This window comes from Dendrobates tinctorius, unplaced genomic scaffold (assembly GCF_039654945.1).
Source record: "Dendrobates tinctorius isolate UK_male_01 unplaced genomic scaffold, ASM3965494v1 ptg000143l, whole genome shotgun sequence".
Lineage (NCBI taxonomy): Eukaryota > Metazoa > Chordata > Amphibia > Anura > Dendrobatidae > Dendrobates > Dendrobates tinctorius.
In genome coordinates this window covers 41,750,161-41,777,508 of record NW_027361810.1, presented here as the reverse complement: position 1 = coordinate 41,777,508, position 27,348 = coordinate 41,750,161, and the positions used below count along the sequence as shown (strand labels likewise).

The following is a 27,348-nucleotide window of genomic DNA, read 5'->3' as shown; positions in this document are numbered from 1 at the left end:
GGTTTGGTAACTAGGCAACGGAAAGTTACACGTCCTGTTGGTTGCTCGGCAACGTGAGGACGCGGCAAGTGAAGATGATGATGATGTCTGCGGCGTCCGTCCCGGTGGTCCGGCACAGCCGGAGGAAGGGGTCCAGCAGGCATCAGACAGGTAAGAGGCAGCGCCATCATTTATAGGGAGTCACTGGGACTGGATACCATTGTAACGAACCCTCAGCTGTGGTCAAACAAAGAGATTTAGAACGTGATCAGCTGATGTGATGGGTTGTTTTTTTTTATTTAGGAATCAGTCATTGCAAGAGATCCCTTTAACCCCTTCAGTTTCCAATTTTTGCTTTATTCGTTCTTTTTTTATTCCTAGATTCATACTTTTTAAAAAATATATATTTTCAAATTGTTTTTAGTCAGATGTTGTAGTTTTAATCGTCACCATTTATTTTACCATATATTGTACCGAAAAAAAGGGTGGGAGAATCTAAGTTTGGAGAAATAGTGAAATAATTGCGGTTCCGACGTAGTTTTTTGTTATGGGCTTTATTTTTACGCTGTTTGTTGTGCGGTAGAAATGACCCCACGGTAGCGTGATTCTCCAGGTCGGGACGATCATGCGGCCTCTTATCTAGATCACTACAGAACAATTCTGGACTCTGGTAAAAACTTTGTAACTTTTTGATTTTTCTGCCCATGGAGTTGAGTGACGGACTTTTTTTTTCTTGCCGATCCGTCGTATTTATTGATACGGTATTTTGATTGTTTTTTATTTGCCTTTCTCGGGGAGGTGCAATGAGCGAAAACCAGCGATGACGTTCCCTTTTTATGGTCTTCGCTGCATTCGCTGATTCAGTATTTTCATAGCTCGGACTGTTACAGTCGCATCTACTTCAAATACGATTTATTATTATTTTTAATGACATATTTAGGTATTTTTTAGACATTTTTAAAACTTTTTTAATTACGTTTCTCTTATTGTTTAGTCCTCCTCGGGAGGCTTGCTCTGTGTAGTGTCATACTTCAGTATAGCCGTACAGTCCTGGTTGGCCTTTATAGAGGCACCAAGATGGCGACAACGGGGGGTGTTCAGAAGACCCCTGGCTTCTATAGTGATACTTCACCACCCCATGATTACGTGACTGGCGTGGGAGACGACACTGGTGCCCTTCCTCCGTACCACCATACACAAACCATACGCAGCACGATACTCACCCAAAAATCCCACTGACCCATCCCTTAGAATTGTCTCAATTATGGATTTTTTATAGGTAAAAATCCTAAATTTTAGAACTTTAAACCTCTGTTTCCCAGGAGCAGTTTCTTTAAGAAACAAACAAACAATGTGCTTCACTTACCCTCCCCGGGTCCGATCCCATGTTGTCTACAGCTCCGATGTCAATTCAGCAGCGCTGCAGCCAATCAGTGGCTCAGGCCATCAACTCTCCTGAGCCGCTGAGCTCAGATATTAGCCACCCACTGTCAGCATTATGTCAGCGCTGCAGCCAATTAGTGGCTCGGGCCATCAACTGCCCTGAGCCGCTGAGCTCAGTTATTAGCCACCCACTTTCAGCATTATGTCAGCGCTGCAGCCAATCAGTGGCTCGGGCCATCAACTCTCCTGAGCCGCAGAGCTCAGTTATTAGCCGCCCGCTGTCAACATTACATCAGTGCTGCAGACAATCAGTGGCTCGGGCCATCAACTGCCCTGAGCCACTGAGCTCAGTTATTAGCCACCCACTGTCAGCATTATGTCAGCGCTGCAGACAATCAGTGGCTCGGGCCATCAACTGCCCTGAGCCGCTGAGCTCAGTTATTAGTCACCCACTGTAAACATTACGTCAGCGCTGCAGCCAATCAGTGGCTCGGGCCATTAACTCTCCTGAGTTGCTGAGCTCAGTTATTAGCCGCCCGCTGTCAACATTACATCAGCGCTGCAGACAATCAGTGGCTCGGGCCATCGACTTCCCTGAGCCGCTGAGCTCAGTTATTAGCCACCCACTTTCAGCATTATGTCAGCGCTGCAGCCAATCAGTGGCTCGGGCCATCAACTCTCCTGAGCCGCAGAGCTCAGTTATTAGTTGCCCGCTGTCAACATTACATCAGCGCTGCAGCCAATTAGTGGCTCGGGCCATCAACTGCCCTGAGCCGCTGCGCTTAGTTATTAGCCACCCGCTGTCAGCATTATGTCTGCGCTGCAGCCAATCAGTGGCTCGGGCCATCAACTGCCTTGAGCCGCTGAGCTCAGTTATTAGTCACCCACTGTAAACATTACGTCAGCGCTGCAGCCAGTCAGTGGCTCTGGCCATTAACTCTCCTGAGCCGCTGAGCTCAGTTATTAGCCGCCCGCTGTCAACATTACATCAGCGCTGCAGACAATCACAGACACAGAGAACAACGAGTGTGTGTAACAAATAGTTTTGTTTGTTTGTTTTTTAAACAAATTGCAGCCGAGAGATAAAGGTTTTTTTTTTGTATCTGGAAAACCCCTTTAAAAATAATAATAATAATCTTTATTTTTATATAGCGCTAACATATTCCGCAGCGCTTTACAGTTTGCACACATTATCATCCCTTCCCCCAATGGGACTCACAATCTAAATTCCCTATCAGTATGTCTTTGGAGTGTGGGAGGAAACCGGAGGAAACCCACGCAAACACGGGGAGAACATACAAACTCCTTGCAGATGTTGTCCTTGGTGGGATTTGAACCCCGGACTCCAGTGCTGCAAGGCTGCAGTGCTATCCACTGAGCCACCGTGCCGCCTAAAAAGTCCCATATCGCACACCATACATTTAGATGAAGCTTTAGTTAGAATCTGAAATACTTTAAAATATTTTTTATTTTGTTTTTTTTTTCCTCAATGAAAATTGCAGTAGAGAGATTACCAGGAAACATGGCAGACGCAGCGGATACAACCGTAGACCTCCGGGAAGTTACCGTTCTTCCGAGGGCAGAGTGGGAACGTATAACCAACCATGGAAACTCTCTGGAGCAAAAGGCAAGGAAAGTTTATGAAGAAAGGAAAGAAAGGGAAGACTTACATCTACGATCGAAGGAACTGGTGAAGAACTGGACCAACACCATATCTGTGAGTAGATCGGGTAATGATGCCGCGTCCGCATTCACCTGGGACACATTTCTTCACATAGGCGATAGCAGTCATAAGGCTCCGTACACACTATCATGCCTGTGGAGATTGTACATTGTTTTATCTTCGTGCAGCTTTTCATTAACTATAATGACCCCTTTAATATATTTGGCATGTGGCACATTGAGCTAAGTAAGACGAAAAAGTTTTTAGATATTTATTTTTCTTAAGATATAACTTTTTCGCAGGGTTCAAGGAGGGAAAAATTACAAGCAAAGAAACTGCGGGAGGAGAAAGAAGAGGAGGAGAAAAAAAGGATCGATGTAGAGGAGGCCCAGTACCAAGCCGAAAAGAGGAGGCAAGCCATCGAGGACGCCAGAGTCAAGCAATATAATCAGAGTGACAAAGTCAAGACCTTCCACGTACGTCGTCCACCTCCGCCATAGACGTCTCGCTATTCCAGCTGCCTTGATTTGACTCTATATCATAGTGCTGCTACAATGCATCTAATGAGAGAAATAGAATTTTGCCAAATAGTCTTCACATAGGATAGAAGAATCCTAAAATTTTAGAAATACAGATCCCACCCCCCCTCAAAAAAATAAAATAAAATTATTGCAAGTACAGTATATAGTAAAAGTGATCAAATAATTGCAGGATCAAGTCCCACAGCGAAAAAAAATAGTGTAAAAAGTAGTTAAGAAAAGTATAAAAATAAATGTAAGTCACCCTCCTATTTAAAAAAAAGTATAAAAATAAATGTAAGTCACCCTCCTATTCCCTATGGAAAGTGAATGCCATAAATCAAATCAAAACTCCAGAATTGACTTTTTTTCACTGAGCTCTGCCAAAAAATGCAATGAAAAAAAGCGCTAAAAATGTATGTACCCCAAAATGGCAATAATATCATCTACGCAAAATACAAGCTCCAAAATAGCAACACAAACTCGATTTGTGTTTTTCTTTAACTAGTTTAATTTTTTTTTAACCAGTGGAATATAAAAAAAAACTATGTACAGTATTTAGCATCACCATAATTGTATTGACATGAAGGATTTTTACTGCACAATGAGCAATGGAAAAACGAGACCCAAAAACCAAAGGCTGAATTGTGTTTTTTTTTTACCATTTCAACCCACTTAGAATTTTTTTTCTTATTTTTCAGTATTGTCTATATAGTAAAATGAATGTTGCCATTCAAAATTAGAGCTTATGACGATGTAGAGACTAAAAAAAAAAAGTTATGTCACTTGCAAGAAGGAGATGAAAAATAAGAGCGCAAAAAACAAACTTTGTCCTGTCTTGAACGGGGTTAAAGCGGTTCTGTTTCCAAATTCCACAATACCAACTGCATACAATATGAAATCGATCCGTTAGACTTATTGAGGCTGGTGTACTTATTATAAAAACCCCACGTTAGGATGGCTGTAGAATCCAGAATCAGACTGGTCATTGAGCTCCTTTAATGCAAATAAATCGTGCAATTCTTAGTTCATAGAATGCTTGTTTAAACATCAGGCAAAGAAAACGTTACAGAAAAGGAAAAGATTATCCAGCCGTTCTGAAATGGATTTTCATAGTAATTGCACCAGCCTCGTCAGGTCTAAAATCTATTTGATCATTTATTCAATTTGTATTGTGAAATCTGGTGACGGATCCACTCATGGAGGCAGGAAATCAATAAGATGGTCAGAATCTTGTAAAAACTAAAAATACGCCCCCATCTTACAAATTGTACCAGGTCAGTACTCCAGGGTCGCTGGACAAGAGCCCTGTGACCTGCCACTACCTGACGGCATCCTCAGCCTCTCTTTATGTTTGCCGGCATAGACGGCTAATGAATCGAGGATCCGGGGATGACGGCAGGCATTTGTGTGATCTAATAGAGTACCCTTTAACAGCTCGGAGTCGTTAGGAGTAAGGTAATCGGCATCGTGAGTCTCACTAGGTATTGGGTTACCTCTATTATTACAGGGCGCGCTGCTGCTTACTGAAGTCATTAGAGAACGAGACGCCCAGATAGAACTGAAGAATAAACGCATGAGTGTGAACAGCAGGCAAGACACGGACGCCTTGGCTAAGATGCAGAGGGAATTGGAGGAAACTATTTATTCTGACCAGCAGAAGGCGCTGCAGAGGTCGACTGAGAGAAAGAATAATGCAAGTGATCTTCTGAAGCAGTATGTAAAGGTTTCCTTTATGACACTTCGGGTCCTTCAGACGTCCATGATCATTGGTCCGATCTTGGATCACAATGCGTGGACTGGCCACGCATCTCCCGACCCCGGGTGTGACAGCTTCACATTTTGTGATCCCAGATCGGACCAATGATCATGGACGTCTGACGAAGCCTTTATGATGCAAATTGTTTGTACCTATGCTTTGTTTCCAAATATACAGCCTAAAAAGCGGATACAAAGTATCCAAAACACACCACGCAGAGGCGGTATATATATGAGAATAATAGACAATTCATTCAAAATTAATACATGTTAAAAAAGAAACATGGATCAAGGGTTAAACATGAAACATGTAGGAGGGATCAAAAATAGAGGACAGGACTCAGGTGAAAATGAGTGGTAAAGTGGAATATCAGACTGCTGCCGGTAGAAAATAGCAGTGGTGTAAATGGGCCCTAAACAAACCTGGGTGTGAAACCTTTGAAGGGGCTCCCGGAGTGGACCCGCTGGACCGTGGCAACGAACCTCCCTCGGGCGAGCTGACCTGGTGTACCACCCCCTATACAGGGAGCGTTAGGGGCAGACCGAAGGGAGACTATCACCACAGTAGCTGGTACCCAGGGGAGAGGCCCAGGAGTAGCCACGGGGGGCCGGAGAGGCTGGCGGAGAACCGACAGGACTGGAACACGGAGGACGAACAGGACTGGGATGACAGAGGCTGAACAGCAACATGGAGGAGACAGCAAGGCGGAGGCACGGGCTGGAGGACAAGGCTTGAGACATAGGAACGAGGCTGGACGGGACCACAGGCAGGCAGGCACTAGGAGAGAGGAACACGGAGAGTAAGGAACAGGCACAGGCAAAGGAACTGCTGGCAGGGGAATGCGTGGCAGGACGTGGGGCCAGGATCACTTGCAAGTCACAAATGATAATCAGGCACCGCCAGGAGGAAGGGGCGGCCTGATAAGGGGAGAGGTTGAAGGACTTCCGGGTCAGGGTGCAGCGCGAGCAGGGAGACAAGAGCGGCCGCCCTGGGCAGAACGGAGTGCGCGTGCGCTGCTGAACACAGTGCGGGCCCGTCGGGAAGCCGGGGCAGAAGCAGGAGGCAGAGCGGGAGCGCGCAGGGACGCCGGGTGAGTGTGCCGCGGCGAGGCAGGCGGTGGCCACGGCTGTTATGAATGAGTCACCGGAGGAGGAAAAAACAAAAACACAAGCTAAGTCCAGAAAACCGTAGAGGTTGGTAGCTATCGGATTGCAGACCCCTGATCCTATTCACCACAACTAACAGTAGCCGTAGGGGGGTTCCTACGGTGCCCTAGACCCCTCGTCACAGCCAGAGAGCTAAATAAGCCTAAAGAAAGAAAGGGGAAATCTAAACTGCCCCAGAGCAGACCCCAAAGCAATAGACAGCTCCCAACATGAATTGTCGGTGAAAAACAGATGAAAACACAAACACAGACAGAAAGACAGGCTGAGCAAATGATGGGGCCCAACTAACTAGATAGGAAAGGACAGAAAAGATTCTGGCTGCAATCCGCAAAAAACCCTGCCAAAAATAATGTCCAACACGTCTGATAGAAAAGGCCCTGAAGTCACTAGACTTCAAAATCACTATATCAGCACTCAGGTATATTCTGAAGACAGAGCAAAGAGGTCAACTGATCAGAGACAAAAATGAAGTTCACCCCGTCCCAACCAGGGCAGGCTGAACACAAGCACTAAGTAAACAGACAAAATCTCATGGAAAAATAGCAGAGCAAAAACTTAGCTTTTAGTAGACAGGAACTAAACTGGATGCCAGAGCTCAGAGCAGAAAGGATCACCAGCAACCCTGCAGGGCGTCGGCTGCCTTATATCCACTCAGAAATTCCGGATGTCCAATCACACTCCACCTGTTCAGATGACAGGTTCTTCCCATCCAGATCAATTTCACTACCTCCTTTCACCAGCAGAGGGAGTTCATCAGACATCAGAGGTGAAGGAGAAAATGAACTCATAACACGCGGCGGTGCAAGGAGCGGCGTGGGCGGCGTGACAGAACCCCCCTCCTTAAGCGCCCCCTTCCGCAAGCTTGAAAGAAACCTAGCCAAGATTCGAGGAGCCTGGATATTCTCCCGGGCCTCCCAGGATCTCTCCTCAGGACCTAAACCTTTCCAATTAACCACAAAAAAGGTCCTCCTTCTTATCTTTTTCCTGGCCAGAATGTCTTTTACTTTCATCATTGGAGACAGGCGGAGGTGAATGAGTGGTAGAGGCATGAAACTGATTGAGGATGAGAGGTTTTAGAAGGGACACGTGAAAGGAATTAGGGATGCGGAGGGAGGCGGGAAGCCGCAGTTTGTAGGAGACATCGTTGATGCGAGCCAAGACCTCGAAGGGTCCAATGTATCGGGGACCTAGCTTATGCGAAGGAATCTTTAGGCGAATGAACTTGGAGGATACCCAAACCCTATCACCCGGATATCAAGGAGGGTCTAAGCGCCTTTTGTCTGCGTGTCTCTTCACTCTGTCACAAACTAACTCAAGAGCGGTCTTGGTCTCCTGCCAGATCTTGGAGAACTCCCCAGACAGAAGATCAGCCGCCGGTACACCCGAGACAGGAGGAACCGGTAGGGGTATGCCAGGATGTTGCCCATAGACGAAAAAGAAAGGCGACTTGGCAGAAGATTCGCGGGAGTGATTGTTATATGTGAATTCAGCCCACCGGAGTAAGTCAGACCAGTCATTCTGGTGGGCATTAGAGAAGTGACGGAGATAATTCACCAGGCACTGGTTAGTCCGCTCCGCTTGTCCGTTGGACTGTGGGTGGTACGCTGAAGAGAAGTCAAGAGTAACGTTCATAGACTGGCATAAAGCTCTCCAAAATCGAGAGGTGAACTGAACTCCTCTGTCCGAAACAATATGTTGAGGTAGGCCATGGAGGCGAAAGATATGATGGATGAAAACTTTCGCCAAGTCAGGTGCTGAGGGTAAACCAGGAAGGGCGATAAAGTGTGCCATTTTGGAGAATCTGTCCACGACCACAAGGATGACGGTACAACTCGAAGACCGAGGTAGATCGGTAATAAAGTCCATTGTGACGTGTTGCCACGGAGCCGAAGGGACTGGAAGCGGGTGTAAAAAACCAGAGGGCAGCTGCCTCAGAACCTTGTTCTTGGCACAGGAGGGACATGAGGCAACAAAACTTCGGACATCATGGAGAAGGGTAGGCCACCAGTAGTAGCGGGACATGAGGATGAGCGTCTTTTTTATGACCAGCGTGACCCGCGAGTTTGGAGACATGCCCCCAGCATAAGACTCGCTTCCGGTCTCTTTCTGGCACAAAAGTTTTACCGGGAGGTAGAGAAGTTAAAGTGTCGGGTTACACCATGATGAGCCTGGAAGGATCCATGATGTGCGTGGGTTCCTCCTCAGTATCTGTAGACATGAAGGACCTGGACAATGCATCGGCCCTGAGATTTTTGTTGCCGGGGCGGAAGTGAAGTTCGAAATCGAAAAGGCCGAAGAACAGGGACCACCTGGCTTGCCAGGGGTGAGTCTCTGTGCAGATCGGATGTAGGCTAAGTTCTTATGATCCGTGTAGATCTTAAAAGGATGTATAGCCCCCCTCCAATAGGTACCTCCACTCCTCCAGTGCTAACTTGATGGCCAGCAGTTCCCTGTCACCGATGGAGTAGTTCCGTTCCGCAGTGGAGAACGTCTTGGAGAAGAAACCGCAAGTACCCAGCCGTCCGGAGGAAGCTCTCTGAGAAAGTACTGCTCCGGCCCCAGTTGCCGAGGCGTCAATCTCGAGGATGAAAGGTTTGTTGGCCTCAGGACGCTGGAGCACGGGTTGGGTGGCAAAGGCTTGCTTCAGAGACATAGTAACATAGTAACATAGTTTTGAAGGCTGAAGGAAGACCTTATGTCCATCTAGTTCAGCCTATTTTTAGTGCAGCTGTTCTGCATTGTTGATCCTGGGGAAGGCAAAAAACCCAGAGAGTAAAATCCAATTTTCTCCATAGGGAAAAAAATTCCTTCCCCTAAGCTGGGTCAACCATCTACCTATAATATTAGGTTTTTCGTAACCTTCTATACTGTTACTCACAAGAAAAGCATCCATTCCTTTCTTAAATACATTCAGTGAGTTGGCCATCACCACTTCCTCAGGAAGAGAATTCCAGAGCCTCACTGCTCTTACCGTGAAGAACCCTCTTCTATGCTGGTGCAGAAATTGTCTTTCCTCCAAACAAAGAGAATGCCCCCTTGTTCTTGTCACAGTCATTGGTACAAACAGTTCATTGGAGAGATCTCTGTATTGCCCTCTGATATACTTGTACATACAGTGGGGAAAAAAAGTATTTAGTCAGTCAGCAATAGTGCAAGTTCCACCACTTAAAAAGATGAGAGGCGTCTGTAATTTACATCATAGGTAGACCTCAACTATGGGAGACAAACTGAGAAAAAAAAAATCCAGAAAATCACATTGTCTGTTTTTTTTTCATTTTATTTGCATATTATGGTGGAAAATAAGTATTTGGTCAGAAACAAGCAATCAAGATTTCTGGCTCTCACAGACCTGTAACTTCTTCTTTAAGAGTCTCCTCTTTCCTCCACTCATTACCTGTAGTAATGGCACCTGTTTAAACTTGTTATCAGTATAAAAAGACACCTGTGCACACCCTCAAACAGTCTGACTCCAAACTCCACTATGGTGAAGACCAAAGAGCTGTCAAAGGACACCAGAAACAAAATTGTAGCCCTGCACCAGGCTGGGAAGACTGAATCTGCAATAGCCAACCAGCTCGGAGTGAAGAAATCAACTGTGGGAGCAATAATTAGAAAATGGAAGACATACAAGACCACTGATAATCTCCCTCGATCTGGTGCTCCACGCAAAATACCACCCCGTGGGGTCAGAATGATCACAAGAACGGTGAGCAAAAATCCCAGAACCACGCGGGGGGACCTAGTGAATGAACTGCAGAGAGCTGGGACCAATGTAACAAGGCCTACCATAAGTAACACACTACGCCACCATGGACTCAGATCCTGCAGTGCCAGACGTGTCCCACTACTTAAGCCTGTACATGTCCGGGCCCGTCTGAAGTTTGCTAGAGAGCATTTGGATGATCCAGAGGAGTTTTGGGTGAATGTCCTATGGTCTGATGAAACCAAACTGGAACTGTTTGGTAGAAACACAACTTGTCGTGTTTGGAGGAAAAAGAATACTGAGTTGCATCCATCAAACACCATACCTACTGTAAAGCATGGTGGTGGAAACATCATGCTTTGGGGCTGTTTCTCTGCAAAGGGGCCAGGACGACTGATCCGGGTACATGAAAGAATGAATGGGGCCATGTATCGTGAGATTTTGAGTGCAAACCTCCTTCCATCAGCAAGGGCATTGAAGATGAAACGTGGCTGGGTCTTTCAACATGACAATGATCCAAAGCACACCACCAGGGAAACGAAGGAGTGGCTTCGTAAGAAGCATTTCAAGGTCCTGGAGTGGCCTAGCCGGTCTCCAGATCTCAACCCTATAGAAAACCTTTGGAGGGAGTTGAAAGTCCGTGTTGCCAAGCGAAAAGCCAAAAACATCACTGCTCTAGAGGAGATCTGCATGGAGGAATGGGCCAACATACCAACAACAGTGTGTGGCAACCTTGTGAAGACTTACAGAAAACGTTTGACCTCTGTCATTGCCAACAAAGGATATATCACAAAGTATTGAGATGAAATTTTGTTTCTGACCAAATACTTATTTTCCACCATAATATGCAAATAAAATGAAAAAAAAAACAGACAATGTGATTTTCTGGATTTTTTTTTCTCAGTTTGTCTCCCATAGTTGAGGTCTACCTATGATGTAAATTACAGACGCCTCTCATCTTTTTAAGTGGTGGAACTTGCACTATTGCTGACTGACTAAATACTTTTTTTCCCCACTGTATATATTAGGTCTCCCCTAAGTCTTCTCTTTTCTAGAGTAAATAGACCTAATTTTGATAACCTTTCTGGGTATTGTAGTGAACCAACTCCATTTATCATTTTAGTAGCCCGCCTTTGAACCCTTTCAAGTTCAGTAATGTCTTTCTTGAGCACCGGCGTCCAAAATTGCACACTATACTCCAAGTGTGGTCTGATGAGTGATTTGTACAGAGGGAGAATTATGTTTTCATCTCGTGTCCCCAGACCTCTTCTAATGCATCCCATGACTCTATTTGCTTTGGTGGCAGCTGCCTGACACTGGGCACTCCAATTTAGCTTCTTATTGACTAAGTTGCCTAAGTCTTTTTCCATGTCTGATTTCCCCAGAAGTTTCCCGTTTAGTAAGTAATTGTAGCATCTGTTTCTCCTTCCCATGTGCATAACCTTACACTTATCTGTGTTAAACCTCATTTGCCATTTTTCAGCCCAATTCTCCAATTTACTGAAATCTGTAGTTGCAAAATGTTCTTCTTTGTGTTAACTACCTTACATAGTTTTGTATCATTTGCAAATACTGATATTTTACTGTGTAAGCCATCCACTAGATCATTAATAAATATATTAAATAGTAGGGGGCCCAATACAGAACCCTGTGGTCCCCCACTAGTAACCCTGGCCCAATCTGAGTATGCCCCATTAATAACCACTCTTTGTTTTCTATCACTAAGCCAGCTACCTACCCATCATCACATTTTCCCCTAGCCCAAGCTTTCTCATCTTACTTACCAATCTTTTATGTGGGACAGTGTCAAATGCTTTAGAGAAGTCAAGATAAATGACAGCCAATGATTCTCCTTGGTCCATTTGAGAGCTTACATCCTCATAGAAGCTGATCAGGTTAGTTTGACAGGAGCGATCCTTCATAAAGCCATGTTGATATGGAGTTAAACATTTATTAACATTGAGATATTCCATAATGGTATCCCTTAGAAACCCTTCAAAAATTTTACCCACAACAGATGTTAAGCTTACCGGCCTATAGTTTCCAGGTTCCCTTTTACACCCCTTTTTGAATATTGGTACCACATTTGCTTGCCGCCAATCAAAAGGAACAGACCCTGTTTCTATAGAGTCTTTAAATATAAGGAATAGAGGCCTGTCTATCACATTACTTAACTCCCTTAATACCAGAGGGTGAATGCCATCAGGGCCTGGTGATGTGTCAATTTTAATCTTACTAAGGCGGTTCTGCACTTCTTCCTGGGTTAGGCAGGTAATGTTTAATGGGGAGTTTACATTATCACTCTGCATTTCCCCTGGCAAATCCTTTTCCCGTGTGAACACTGTTGAGAAAAAAGTATTTAAAACATTTGCTTTTCCCACATCGCTCTCTATGATTTCACCCTCATTGTTCTTTAAAGGGCCGACACCATCAACTTTAATCATTTTACTGTTTATATAATTAAAGAATAGTTTGGGGTTTGTTTTACTTTCCTTAGCAATGAGTCTCTCAGTTTCCACTTTTGCTAAATGTATTTGTTTTTTTACACATTTTATTTTTTTCTCTATAATTTTTTAATGTTTCTTCATTGCCTTCTTGTTTTAGCTTCTTAAATGCCTTGTTCTTGTTATTTATTGCCCTTTTTACATCCTTATTTAGCCACATTGGTGTTCTCCTGTTCCTAGCCCTTTTATTTCTGTACGGTATGGCTAGCTCGCAGTGGGTGTGTAAAACTGATTTAAATATTTCCCATTTATTTTCTGTGCTCCTATTTTTGAGGACATTGTCCCAATCAATTCGGCGAAGGTCCTCTCTAAGCTGATCAAACTTTGCTTTCCTGAAATTCAGCGTTTTTGTAACCCCCTTCCAGGGCACCTTACTGAAGGACAAGTGGAATTGCATTATATTGTGGTCACTGTTCCCTAGGTGCCATCGACTCGTACTTCTGTTATTCTATCTGGCCTGTTGCTTAAAATTAAGTCCAGAAGGGCTGTTCCTCTAGTTGGGCCCTGCACAAGTTGTGACAGATAATTATCCTTGGTCACTGACAGAAATTGGTTTCCTTTCTGAGAAACGCAGGTTTCAGTTTCCCAGTCTATGTCGGGGTAGTTGAAGTCCCCCATAATAATCCCCTCATTGTGATTTGCTGCTTTGTCTATTTGTTTCAATAATACATTTTCAGTGGTTTCTGTTATAGGAAGGCGTTCTCGGCCTCAGAGGACCATACGTGAGGATTAGCCCCCTTGCGGATCAACAAGGAGATGGGACCAGACAACGAAGAAAAATGAGGAATAAACTGCTGGTAATAGTTTGCCCAGCCGAGAAACCGCTGAATTGCTTTAACACCATGAGGCCGTGGCCAGTTGAGCACAGCGGACACCTTTCCTGGATCCATGCGTAAGCCCGAGTCGGAGATGACGTAACCCTGGGAACGGAAGGGACGACTGCTCAGAGGCTCACTTCTCCAGCTTGGCATACAGGCGATTCTCCCTCAAACGCAGCAGTACTCAACGGACATTTCTTCTGTGGGTGGACAGGTCCGGAGAGAAGACGAGAATATCATCCAGATACACCACCACACAGGAGTACAGAAGGTCTCGGAAAATGTCATTTACAAACTCCTGGAATACTGCGGGGGCGTTGCACAAACCGAAGGGCATGACCAGATATTCGTAGTGCCCGTCTCTGGTATTGAAGACGGTCTTCCATTCATCTCCGGAGCGAATACGGATGAGGTTGTAAGCCCCACGGAGATCCAGTTTAGTAAAGTTTCGTGCTCCCCATAGCCGATCGAACAACTCCGGGATGAGAGGCAGCGGGTACTTATTCTTGATCGTAATTTCATTAAGACCCCCATAATCAATACAGGGACGAAGGGACCCGTCCCTCTTCTTGACGAAGAAGAAACCTGCGCCAGCAGGTGAAGACGACTTCCGGATAAAGCCCCAGGCCAAATTTTCCTGAGTGTACTCCGTCATGGCTTGAGACTCGAGAGGATTCAGAGGATAGATTCGGCCTCTAGGAGGAGTAGAGCCTGGAACAAGATCGATCGGGCAAACTTATGGACGATGCGGGGGAAGACTCTCTGCCTCTTTCTTATCGAAGACATCGGCGAAGGCCCAGTAGGCCGAAGCCAAGTCTGCAGGCGCCGTGACTGGCCGCGAAGTTTTAAGAGGCTGAACAGGAAGGAGACACTTAGTCTGGCAGGACTGACCCCAACAAAGAATGTCTCCAGACCGCCAATCCAGAACAGGTTCATGTATCCTTTACCAAGGAAGGCCTAAGAGAAGCATATGGGACAATGATGGCAGTAGGAAGAGGGCTATCCTCTCCTGATGCAAGGCTCCAATTTGTAACTCCACCTCTTTGGTGACCAAGGTAACGGTCTCCCGTAGGGGAGCACCGTCGACTGACGCTAACTGCTGAGGAGTCTCCAAGGACCTGACAGGTATCCGCAATCTTTTTACCGCCTCGAGCTGGATGAAGTTCCCTGCTGCCCCAGAATCTATATAAGCTACCTCTGAAGAGCGTTTAGAACCGTGGTTCAACAAGACAGGGAGGATCAAAGGTACAGATGTGTCATTGACACCTAGGGAGGCCTCTCCTACCTGTCCTAGGCGGAGGCGTTTCCCGGTCTCACCGGACAAGAACGCAGGAGATGGGTGGCGCTGCCGCAATAGAGACAGAGACCTTGTGCGAGTGTCTCCTGGCGACGTTACTCCGCCGGCTTGAGTCGGTCCACCTGCATGGGTTCTGGAGCTGCAGCCACGGAGGAAAATCGCGAGCGAGGAGGACTGTGTGTAGCTGGAGACGAGCGAGGAAATCTTCTCTCCCTGGCAGCTTCGCGGGTACGCTCCTGGAAACGTAGATCGATACGCGTCGCCAGGGAAATGAGGTTCTCCAGGGACGTTGGTGTGTCTCGCCCAGCCAACTCGTCTTTAATTCGAGCGGACAAGCCACGCCAAAAGGCTCCTACCAGGGCCTCATTGTTCCATCCTAGCTTGGAAGCCAATGTACGGAACTGGAAGGCGTACTGACCCACTGAGAGAGTACCCTGGCGGAGATTAAATAAGGACTCGGTGGCAGAGACCAGGCGCCCGGGCTCGTCGAAGACTTTACGAAAAGTCTCCAGAAAGGGGGCGAGCTGGGAGACCAGAGGATCGTCTCACTCCCACAGGGGGTTTACCCAAGCCAGTGTCTCACCCTCCAAGTGGGATACCACAAAGGCCACTTTGGCTCGGTCAGTGGGGTACTGTTGTGGCAATAATTCAAAATGCAACTGGCATTGGTTAAGGAACCCCTGACACAGCTTGTGGTCCCCGGTGTACCGCGGAGGTTTGGCCAAATGAGGGGAAGGCTGTGGAACTGGAGCCGGAGCGGCGGCCTGTAGGGTGAGCAGCCGATTATCCACTCAGGCCATGAAATTAAGCATGCGGGCTTGGGTGTCTCGCTGCTGGGCGAGTTCCTGCTGGAGACAGGCTAGCTGGGACGCGCTCCCCGGATCGGAGGGCTGTAGGGCCGCGAGACAGGACTCCATGGTCTTCAAAAATGCCATGATCCGGGTCTGATTTTCCCGCAGGAACGCTAGTTCGTTTTGGGCGGCGGCAGAGGTACCAGCGGGGTCCATGGCCTGATTATACTATGAGACCTTTGAAGGGGTTCCCGGGGTGGACCTGCTGGACCGTGGCAACGAACCTCCATCGGGCGAGCTGACCTGGTGTACCACCCCCTATACAGGGAGCGTTAGGGGCAGACCCAAGGGAGACTATCACCACAGTAGCTGGTATCCAGGGGAGAGGCCCAGGAGTAGCCGCGGGGGGCTGGAGAGGCTGTCGGAGAACCGACAGGACTGGAACACAGAGGACGAACAGGACTGGGATGACGGAGGCTGAACAGCAACATGAAGGAGACAGCAAGGCGGAGGTATGGGCTGGAGGACAAGGCTTGAGATACAGGAACGAGGCTGGATGGGACCACAGGCAGGCAAGCACTAGGAGAGAGGAACACGGAGAGTAAGGAACAGGCACAGGCAAAGGAACTGCTGGCAGGGGAATGCGTGGCAGGACGTGGGGCCAGGATCACTTGCAAGTCACAAATGATAATCAGGCACCACCAGGAGGAAGGGGCGGCCTGATAAGGGGAGAGGTTGAAGGACTTCCGGGTCAGGGTGCAGCGCGAGCAGTGAGACGGGCGGCCGCCCTGGGCAGAACGGAGTGCGCGTGCGTTGCTGAACACAGCGCGGGCGCGCCCGTCGGGAAGCCGGGGCAGAAGCAGGAGGCAGAGCAGGAGCGCGCAGGAACGCCGGGTGAGTGTGCCGCGGCTAGGCAGGCGGTGGCCGCGGCGGTGCAAGGAGCGGCGTGGGCGGCGTGACACTGGAATATCAAACTGGTATATAAACTGGTTATAAACCGTAAAGACCATTTCGACAAACCACAAAGTGAGGGATATATGATAAAGCTTATCCATAATGTAGTTTTAGCGCCTGTCCGCAGTACCACAGACGCACCAACGCGCGTTTTGCAGGTGTGCTTTCTCAAGACTCTCCTTGTCTCACCCATATTTTTGATTATGATGGGGATATTGATTTTTACACTTTAAGGCTATATATATATGATTTTTTTTAATATTCTTTTATTTGTATCCAAATATATTGCTTTCTAGCTGTATGTACAGAATGGAAGAATGCTTCTAGAAAGAGAAGTGTTAATAATTTACTTCTCTATGGCTTCATTGGGGGATGCAGGAAACCATGGGTGTCAGCTGCTGTCACTAGGAGGATGACTATTTTTATCAATTAACAAAATGCAAAGTGAATTAACAAAGAAGAAAACTAAATCAGATCAATATTTGGTGACCACCCTTTACCTTCCGAACCGCATCAATTCTTCTAGGTACTTGCACTTAAACACAATTTTTGGAGAAACCGGTCATGGAGATTGTTCCAAACATCTTGGAGAACCAACCGCAGATTTTCTGGATGTTGCTTGTGTAAATCCTTCATGTAATCCCAGACAGACTGGATGATGTGAGATGAGGGCTCTGTGGGGCCCAATCATCACTTCCAGGACTCTGTGTTCTTCTTCTTTAGGCTATGTACCCAAGATGAGTACTTGGTGAGTTTTTAATGTTGCAGCTTTTCTGCACATGTTCGGTAAGTTAGGTTACTTGCAGGGTTTTTTTCCATTATGTTTTTATTGCGATTTTAATGCTGCAGTTTTCTTTCCCTTTTTGGTACGTCATGTTTTCAATAAAGTTGTTTAGTTTTTGATTATTCTTTACTGATATAGTATGCGGTTTTGATGTGTTTCAACGTTTTTTTACATATGGATTTTAGTTATCTAATTCAATTCTATGGGGAAAATCTGCAAATAAAGCTCAACGTACGCGCAATAGAAACTGACATGGTGCAGATTTCAAACCCGCACTGCCGGTCAATTTACACTGCGTAAATGAAAAGCACAGAGGGCCGGAGATTTCTATAAATCCCATCCAGTTTGCTGGAACTGTTGTTTTGCAGCTGTAGGATAAATTTGCAGACAATCAGACGCCTCCTTGATGGTGTTGTATGAAGGATTAGTATCTTCCAGTATTTCTCATGTCCAATTTTGCAAGTTTGTGGGTCTGACTGTCACATTGGAGGTGGAGAATTTTTTTTTTTTTCTCCACGTATGAGAAAAGCTGAGGACACTCGACCACACTCTGATCAAAATAATCAGTCTGTTTTTCTTATACGGGAGAAAAACTGACATGTGAATGAGACATAAAGAAGAACAAGAAGTCCGGTAGGTGATCACCAAATCAGAAAACATCCATATTACCATTATAAAGGTTGTGTTCTTGCATCTGAGCACATGCAAAACTAGGAATTGAAAGAAAGAAGGGGAATGGGGGAATCAGCGGAGCCATGTGCATGGCGCCTGTACCACTATAGAGTACACTCCATGTGCCGTCGCCGCGCGCTTCTTCCCCTAAATCAACGCCTTTAAGCTGTGTTCACACGTAGCGTTTTTTTTCGCGGATTTGCCAAAAAAATCCGCTCAAAAAACGCTTAAAATAAGCTTCCCATTTATTTCTATGCATTTTGCCCTTTATGTGCATATTGATGTTTTTTTTACAGCGAAAAACCACTTTGCGGTAAAAAACGCAGCATGTTCACTAATTTGCGGAAAATTCCACGTTTCTAGCTATTTTCTATGGGTCTGGAAACGCGCTGAAAAAAAACGCATAAAAAAACGTGCGTTTTCTGGGAAGGGAGTCCGGTTTTTATGCAGAAATTTCTGCATACGTGTGCACATAGCCTTAATCATAGCATCTGGGTGCAACTCTGCGGTTGTATGGCGCCATAATACACCTTATGCGGTAGCCCTTGTAATGTCAGCATCAGCTAGCTGAATCTACAATCCACAGCTGCTGAATAGACTGATCTGTGCTCCATCATCTCGTATTTATAGTGTAAAATCGGTGCGCGTTGTTAGTATTTTTCTACATGAAGCCACTTATTATATTTGTCCCCAGGATGGAGGAGCACAGACACGCCGCCGACTTAGAGAAAAAAGCCAACGACCGAGAAAGTGCAGAGATCCAGAGACAGGCCCGGCTGCATGAGTGGGAGATGAACAAACTAGCCACACTGGAAATGGAGGAGAAAAAAGAAATAATGAAGACTCATCAGGTTAGTGGGGAGAAACGTGCAGTCCCATCTATCAATCTCTAGCCCTAACGTAGGAGGAAGACATCCTCTACTTCTGATCGGTGCCAAACAGTAAAGTACAAAGTTTCTACAAAGTTTTCCAAACTTTTTCTTTGTAAATAGTTGCGTATAATATCTATGGGCATGTAACTATGTCACCTAAAATCTGCATGTCACTTTAGAAAAAGCTCAGTCTATCGCATAATTACAAACATTGTGCCTGCTGATAGGAAGCAAAACTTTTGTTAGGGTTCCCGTTTGTGTCCTGTATGCAATTAAGGTACCGACAACCATCACCACTATCGTGTGCTGGCTGTCATCCAGAGGCATCTCATTTATACACAGTACCTGCCTTGACTGTGAATCCAATGGGTGCTTTTTTTTTTTTAAAGGGGTCTATTTAGTGGCAGACTTGTTTTAATATATTACTATTCTCAGCAATGCGCTGCATAGAAATCCCAATCACAGTCGAATCTGGTGGAAAAATACCCACTTTTCCAAATTGATAAATTTAAAGGGGTTGTGCACTAATTAAAAAAAAATATTTTCAATGGTCCCAGGGTGCTTAAAAAAAGCCCATGCTCACTTACAAGATTAGTGCCTCTCGTCCACTCTGCCATTAGCGTTCCTGGCTTGCATTTCCGGCAGCTGGAGTTACATGATGGCTGCAGCCAAGCAGTGGCTGCTAATCGTCTGCAGCCCTTGACTTTCTGTCCAAACAGAAGTTGATCGGCGATATCTGATTGTCTGCAGCCGTTGCGTGATGCTGCCTGCTAGAAGAAACCAGGAGCTTAGTGGACGATGTAGGCAGAGGAGCGGCACTGGTTTTGTGACTGTTTATCAGCTATTTTTTAATTCTTAAGAAGCCCTCCTACTCATCCTTCCAACAAAGTTTTTACACTCTCTATATATTGCAGTCATCATATTATATAGCACTGTGTACTTACAATTGCTAATTTTGCCTTTCTGCCCAGTAATGTCTCCTCTTTTCCATTAGGTCTATGACATCACGTGATTAAAAACTGACTAGCTGAATCCTTCTTAGCTCTATGTAGAAACAGGAGGTCCATTTTCTCTGCATGAGTAATCAGTCACTGCAAAAGTGCCTGGCAGGGGGAGCTGAGTCAGGAGGTGAAGAGGGGAATGATAAATGTAGGGATAAGAGATTTCCTGTTTCTACATAGACCAGAGAAAAGAGAAGAATTAGCTGGGTAGAAAGGCAAAATAAGCAATTGTAAGTACACAGTGCTATAGAATATGATGGCTGCAATATATTAAGAGGATAAAAACTTTGAAAGGAGGAGGAGGGCATTCTGTAATGCTGTAGATAAGCCCCCCGATGTAACCTGAAATATAAGAAAAAAAGAGTTAGATTTTACTCACCCTGGCGTCCGGTCCGGCGCCTCCTATCTTCATACGATGCCGTCCTCTTCTTCCCTTCCTGTCGTGACTCCTGCGCAGGAGCACTGCAGTATTTTGCTCTGCCCTCAACAGGGCAGAGCAGTGCGCCTGCGCCGGAGCCACGAAAGGAAGGGAAGAAGAGGACGGCATCGTATGAAGATAGGAGGCGCCGGACCGGACGGCGACACCCATCGGACCGGACCGGACGCCAGGGTGACTAAAATCTAACTCTTTTTTCTTATATTTCAGGTTATATCGGGGGGCTTATCTACAGCATTACAGAATGCCCTCCTCCTCCTTTCAAAGTTTTTATCCTCTTAATATATTGCAGTCTTCATATTCTATAGCACTGTGTACTTACAATAGCTCATTTTGCCTTTCTACCCAGCTAATTCTTCTCTTTTCTCTGGTCTTTGTAGAAACAGGAAGTCTCTTATCCCTGCATTTATCATTCCCCTCTTCACCTCCTGACTCAGGTCCCCCTGCCAGGGACTTTTGCAGTGACTGATAACTCTATGTAGTAACAGGAGGTCTATTTTCTGTGCATGAGTAAAGAAGGATTCTGCTAGTCAGTTTTTAATCACGTGATGTCATAGACCTAATGGAAAAGAGGAGACATAACTAGGTAGAAAGGCAAAATGAGCAATTGTAAGTACACAGTGCTATAGAATATGATGACTGCAATATATTAAGAGGATAAAAACTTTGAAAGGAGGAGGAGGGCATTCTGTAATGCTGTAGATAAGCCCCTCGATGTAACCTGAAATATAAGAAAAAAAGAGTTAGATTTTACTCACCCAGGGATCCGGTCCGGTCTGATGGGTGTCGCCGTCCGGTCCGGCGCCTCCTATCTTCATACGATGCCGTCCTCTTCTTCCCTTCCTGTCGTGACTCCTGCACAGGAGCACTGCAGTATTTTGCTCTGCCCTCAACAGGGCAGAGCAGTGTGCCTGCGCCACGACAGGAAGAGAAGAAGAGGACGGCATCGAATGAAGATGGGAGGCACCGGACCGGACGGCGACACCCATCGGACCGGATCCTTGGGTGAGTATAATCTAACTCTTTTTCTTATCTTTCAGGTTACATCGGGGACTTATCTACAGCATTACAGAATGCTGTAGATAAGCCCCTGATGTCGATGCCGGCAGCTCATAGTCCAAAAAAAGGGTGACAGATTCCCTTTAAGCACCTTAGTGTGGTTGAAAAAAAATTATTTCAAAGTAGAAGACAACCACATTATAGTTTGAGCCATTTCTACTCACATTACTCTGTAGACGCTTTCCTCACATTATTGACCTATCAAAAAGTCAGATCAGTGTATGGGCTCATTTGCAATTATGATGGAATCGGATAAAAAAAAAAATCGGAATGCACTCGGCCCAATGTTTCTCTGTGGTGCAGATCACATCTGTGATTATTTTCTCATGAGAGAATCGGATCGCACCCAGCCATATAAGTCTATGGGTGCGTGTGAAACATCTGACTGCACTCAGATATCACCCGAGTGCAGTACGATTCCCGCTGTCGCAGCAGCAGAGGAGATGTGCTCCGGGGTCCTGTTGTGTGAGAGGATCAGAGCACAAAGCGCTGACACTCTGATCACGCGTGCAGCAGAACAAGAGACGAGTGTCATCAGCATATCGCATCTCGCAAGAGAGAATCATCAGATGCCATACGCTAATGGGACCCCGGCCTAAATCTGGTAGCGGGAACCATGATAAATCCACTGTACCTAATGCAATCCCATCACATTAAAGCCCAATACCTGTATCATCTCAGCATGGAAGAAAATACATTCTTAACCTAATGTATGGGCACGATCTATATTCGTAGGCACATATTGCTGACAGAGACCTCCTGCGAGCACTTGAGAAACAGATGGATGAAGAGAACGATGAGCTGACGAGACGCTATGTTCTCGCAAAGAGAAAAATGGCTAATCTGAAAAAGGAGAGAGAAGAGGAATTACATAGGTGAGAACATTTCCACCATTTTGATGAGTTATTAGTCCCTCCACTGATCAGCTGCTATTCGCTTTGGCAGCGGATGGATGGAGCTCAACTGCGCGGCTTCGGTCAATGTGTAACGGCTGCTGCCAGGCGCTGCAGATCAGTTTATATTATAAGGGGTTGTCTAGGACCATCTTTTTTTTTTACTATAGGCCTAAAAACAAATAGGCACGTAGTTGCTAACAGAGCCAGCTACCTACCTGTTGTACCCAGTGATGGCTCACAGCGGTCATCGACCGCTCCTGCCAATAATTCAGCTACTCCACGTCAGCAGATCAGCTCTTCTTCTTCCCTGCTGCCTGTTCGGAACCGGTTGTCAATCATCATGATGTTGACAGTCATGCCCCGTCAACAGAGCAAAGCAGACTTCGCTCTGTCGACGTGACGTGAGCGGAAGACGCTGAGTCACCAGTTTATGACCAGTCTGTTTTAGCTGAGATCGACGCCGAGCACACCTTGGAGGTAGGAAGCAGCTAATTACCTGTTAGTTCTTAGACCCATAGTACAAAAAAATTAAATAGTCCTGGAAATTCCCTTTAAGAGAATAAGGCAGTGCAAAACATGCAAAGGAGAAGGGGGTGGAAATGGCAAGTAAAAATAACTAAGTCCATATTAATCCCAGGATAGGGACCCTGCCCCCCCACAAAACACATTTCACTGTAGAATTGTCAAAGATAATCCTTGATGAAGCTATGGCGAAACGCTCATGGGATAAGACAATGAAAGCAGCTGTACTTCCTGGGTGTAACCCTCGTCGCTCCACCGGGAGGTCGCTTTTGTGTTCACTGGTAGGACAGGATGCCATTGGATAGGACTCAGATTGGCATAGTTTTGCTTATTAGTTTATTATATGCCTTGCCTTTTCGACATGTTTTGGGGGAAGTAAGGCAACCTTTTCAAAGAGCCTTTGTAATGGCCTGATTTATATCAGCAATTCTGAACAGACCATTGCCAAAACACAGGCTCCTGTAAATGTATTCTGCTGGCCGGCCACGTTATTAGCAGATTGTCTGTAGAGGAAGTTTCTTAGAACATCATACTTCATAGTTCTGGTTATGAAAGCATGCATGCCATACCTGTTTGTAGGAAAACATGACATTGAATTTGCACCTTGACATGGAATTAGGAAAACAGTGGAACGCAGGGATAAAATCACAGAACTGCTGGCCGCGCAGATGAAGCAGAAGCTCGATGACGAAGAAGAACGTCTAACTAGAGCGCTGGATGAGATGGAAGCGAAGATCAAAAAAGAAAGTGAGGAAAAAGAGGAAAAGAGAAAAGCAGATCTGAAGGCGATTGCAGAGCACAGAATGGCCATGGTGAGTAGCGGGCTCCGGCGCCCATTATTACACTAAAAATCATCTATGGCTCTTGGGTATGCCACATAAACTTGGGTTCCTTATTTTCTCACATCTCATGTCTTCTGACCTCTGCGCTTGTGTTCATCAATATTCCCATTCTGTAAAACTAACGAGCAAATGCCTGCCGACCAGGGCGACTAGTATTTGGGCTGATGCACTCGTGCACCCCTGTAGGATTCACTATTATGGCTGTAACTGTAAAGTGGGCACATAGAGGGGCATGAGGTTTTTTTTTTGTAACAGAGGATAGAAAGATGGAAATGATGTCAGGGGTAATGACTGAATCCGTTAGTCACTCATATGAACACCCTGATTTTCGACAGTTCTGCTGCGCCAAGTTTAGATCAGCATAAGGTTACAAGGGTTAATAGGGCCAAGTTAAATCCAGGGGAACCATTGTGGGGTCTAGGTGTTAATTGGAAGCTTAAATGCAGTCATATAGCAGTAGTAAGCTTATATGAGGCTGCTGAATTCAGGCCAGGAGACCCACGGACGCTCCATTCTTAGACCATGGCACTTCCCTTCTGTGCAGGCTGGGATTGGTTGGCAGGCACGACTATGCTGGGGTAATAAGACAGACCACCCTGTCCTTTTGGGGCAAAAATCTTGTGCCTTAGTTGGAGCCGTACACAGCCTGGTGGACAGTTTATAGCAATATCGCTGTTAAAAATCAGAAAACTATTAGTTATATATTGTATATTTCTATCTGTCAGAGGAAGAAGAAAGAAGAAGAAGAAAAGGAAGAGAAACTAAAAGGAATCCAGGCTCTTTATGAAATAAAAGAAGCCGATAACTTCTTCGTCGCACAGCAAAGGGAGAAAATGAAGAGAGTCGAAGATGAATGTAGAAAAGTCCAAAACCTGCAGATCCAGCAGATGGTGAGAGTCCAGAGCCGGGCTTTAGAAATACGTGTTTGCATAAGGAATAGTCTCAGTCACACCTGGGAATTATCGGTGGGGTTCACTCATCCAGTGGCGGCAGATCCTTTCATATAAGTCTGCTACATTGGATTTTTCATTTTTCCCGGCAATAAATATGGCAGCACAGGCACCGGGCAGATGTCACGAGCCTTATATCTGGCTGTGCATGGTGATGGCTTACAGCTATTGACCATTTTAGGATAAATTCACATTCTGCAGACTTTGTTGCAGAATTCTGGACCGTATTACTAGAGGACCATTTTTTTCAGATAATTATGATAGTTGCACCTACAACATAGGAATTCCACCTTAAACACCCAATTTTCATCCATGTTTGGTCCATGTGTCGGTCTTTACTCTCCTTTATTTTTTTCATATGCAAAACAAAAATATCTACCATTCTCCAACCCATTAAAACGGACGGCCCTACGATGACATAAGGATTGGAGCCGGGTGTAGTCTTTTTTTCGTGGACACATTTGAAAAGGACAGCGGATCGAGAACCTACATGTCTCCATGGATTTATTTTGCGGTCATTCTGTCCACAAAAAAAAACATGCCCCATAGGCTATAATGGGAGTGTGTTGTACCGTTGAAAACATGGCTAGAACACGTATGTGAAAAATGGAGGCCTGAATGAGCCTTTATTAGAAATTTTCAACCATTTTTTTTTTATATACATTGTACATTACAGAGTGAAAACAGGTGAAAATTTCTAAGTCTATTAGTAAAACATTTTTTTTCCCAGCCCTGCAAAAAAAATTCCTCATCCCCCAATGGTGTCCAGTCTTTACAAAATGTTGGAAGATACCTATAGAGAGAAAAAAAAAAGGAATGTACATAATTGTTTTCAAATTACTTAAAGGGAATCCATCAGCAAAAATGACTGTTCAAACCAAGCACAGGCACTCTGTGTACCTTTCCCAACTATTTCCAACTTACTCTTCCTTGACAGCTCTGCCTTTACAGAACTTAGAGGGCAGAAATAGATAGAAAATAAGTGTATGTGTAGGTGTACTGAACTGTTTGGCCAAGTCAGGGACGCATAGAGAACTTGTGCTTGATTTGAACAGTCATTTTGTACTGACAGACTCTCTTTAAAGGGACTGTCAGTACAGGAGGACTGTTCAAACCAAGCACAGGTGCTTGGTGCTTCACGGCATGGCCAATCATTTTATATACACCTTCCCCACCTGCTTGTTTCCCATCCTTCTCCATCCCCCTCTTCTTTGATTGACAGCTCTGACTTCATAGAGCCACAGAAGGATGGAGATAGATGGAAAACAAGCAGGTGGGAAGGTGTCTGTAAATGATTGGCCATGCCATGGAGCACCGAGCGCCTGTGCTTGGTTTGAGCAGTCATTCTGTACTGAGAGAGTCCCTTTAAATCTATGGTTCATTCTGTAATATCTTTATCAGGCTGAAAAGAAGATGGTGACAGAAGAAGAAAGAGAAGCAGAGTTTGAGTATGCCAGGAAGAATGAAGCACTGATAACCAAGGAAGAGGAAATGTTTCAGGAATACGCCAAACGGGTGATTGATTCCGTCACCAAAGCCGGAGGAAATCCACTGGCATTGAAAAAAGCCGCTCATATCGGCACCGGAGGAGGACATGGCCCGGTGTACTCCAACAGAGGAGGCATACGACCGAGCTACCAAGTGCAGGACACCAGCGGCGTTCAGTTACCGGCATATCGTAACGATACCACCCAGCAAATAAAGGAAATATACGATTCTGGGGATGTTCAACAAGGGAAGAGGAGACTCGGCTTTACATTTTGAAGAGGCATTGTGTCCCAGTAGAAGCAGGGCGAATTCTATAATCCTGACATCACTTTTTAACAATGTCCTTATTAAATAAAGTAGAATAAATCCTGAATTACCGTATCTTAGCTGGATTATTTATTTTTTTAAGAATATTACAAGGAATCCTTAGATCAGTGGTGCTCAAAGCTGTTGTAAAATTACAACCCCCCACATGTTCAACATCCTGGGAGTTGTAGTCTTAACAGTGAAGAGTCGAGGTCATAATATACAAGGAAGAAATCGACACAGAAGTCTAGTAAGTAACAATTGGAATTGAAGGGGCTATCACATGATAAAGTGCTAATAAATATACCGTATATATGTTTAATATAAAAAGCAATTTTACAATACACTTTTTATGGGTACGGGGGAATGGCCTTCTGTCTGGGGATTTTCCTTTGTGTATCGGTACACGGCAGGGGTGCCCTTTGTCTCCTCTGCTGTTTGCGATTGCTATAGAGCCTCTGGCGGCGGAGATACGGAGGGATAGGGATATAGATATAGAAGTCATAGAGAGAAGATAGCTCTGTACGCGGATGATGTATTCTTATTTCTGGAAGATGCGCAGCAGTCTTTGAGGGTGGCTATGCAAAGTATTACTAAATTTGGGGCTCTCTCAGGACTATCTATCAACTGGGATAAGTCTGTGTTGCTACCCTTGGATGTGGCGGCTCCCCTGACAGGGAATCCTGCGATTCCCCTACGGGTGGGTTCTGAGTTCAAATATTTGGGTATTGTAGTTTCGGCTAAGATAGAGGATTATGTGCGGCTAAACCTGACTCCTTTGCTTGGAAAATTTCAGAAGATTGGGGCTTGGAATAAACTATTTTTGTCGGAGTCAATCTGATCAAAATGATACTTATGCCTCAGCTCCTCTATATACTGAATAATGCTCCAGTGTGGTTGGCGCAGAGAAAATTCTATAGAATTAATACTCTGTTTAGGGATTTAATTTGGAAGGGTGGACGGGCATGCATCAAATTAGAACATC

At 45.4% G+C, this 27,348-nt stretch overlaps 1 protein-coding gene across 1 annotated transcript; it reads left to right on the top strand.

Moving 5' to 3' along the window:
* The first annotated feature begins 18 nt into the window (after window positions 1-18).
* On the top strand, window positions 19-26,438 carry CFAP210 (cilia and flagella associated protein 210). Its single transcript, XM_073545825.1, has 9 exons — window positions 19-150; window positions 2,865-3,079; window positions 3,328-3,501; window positions 5,054-5,259; window positions 18,686-18,842; window positions 22,095-22,234; window positions 23,397-23,589; window positions 24,345-24,509; window positions 25,971-26,438. Exons 1-9 carry the CDS (start codon window positions 75-77, stop codon window positions 26,331-26,333), a joined length of 1,689 nt encoding a protein of 562 aa, XP_073401926.1. The 5' UTR covers window positions 19-74; the 3' UTR covers window positions 26,334-26,438.
* Window positions 26,439-27,348: the final 910 nt, after the last annotated feature.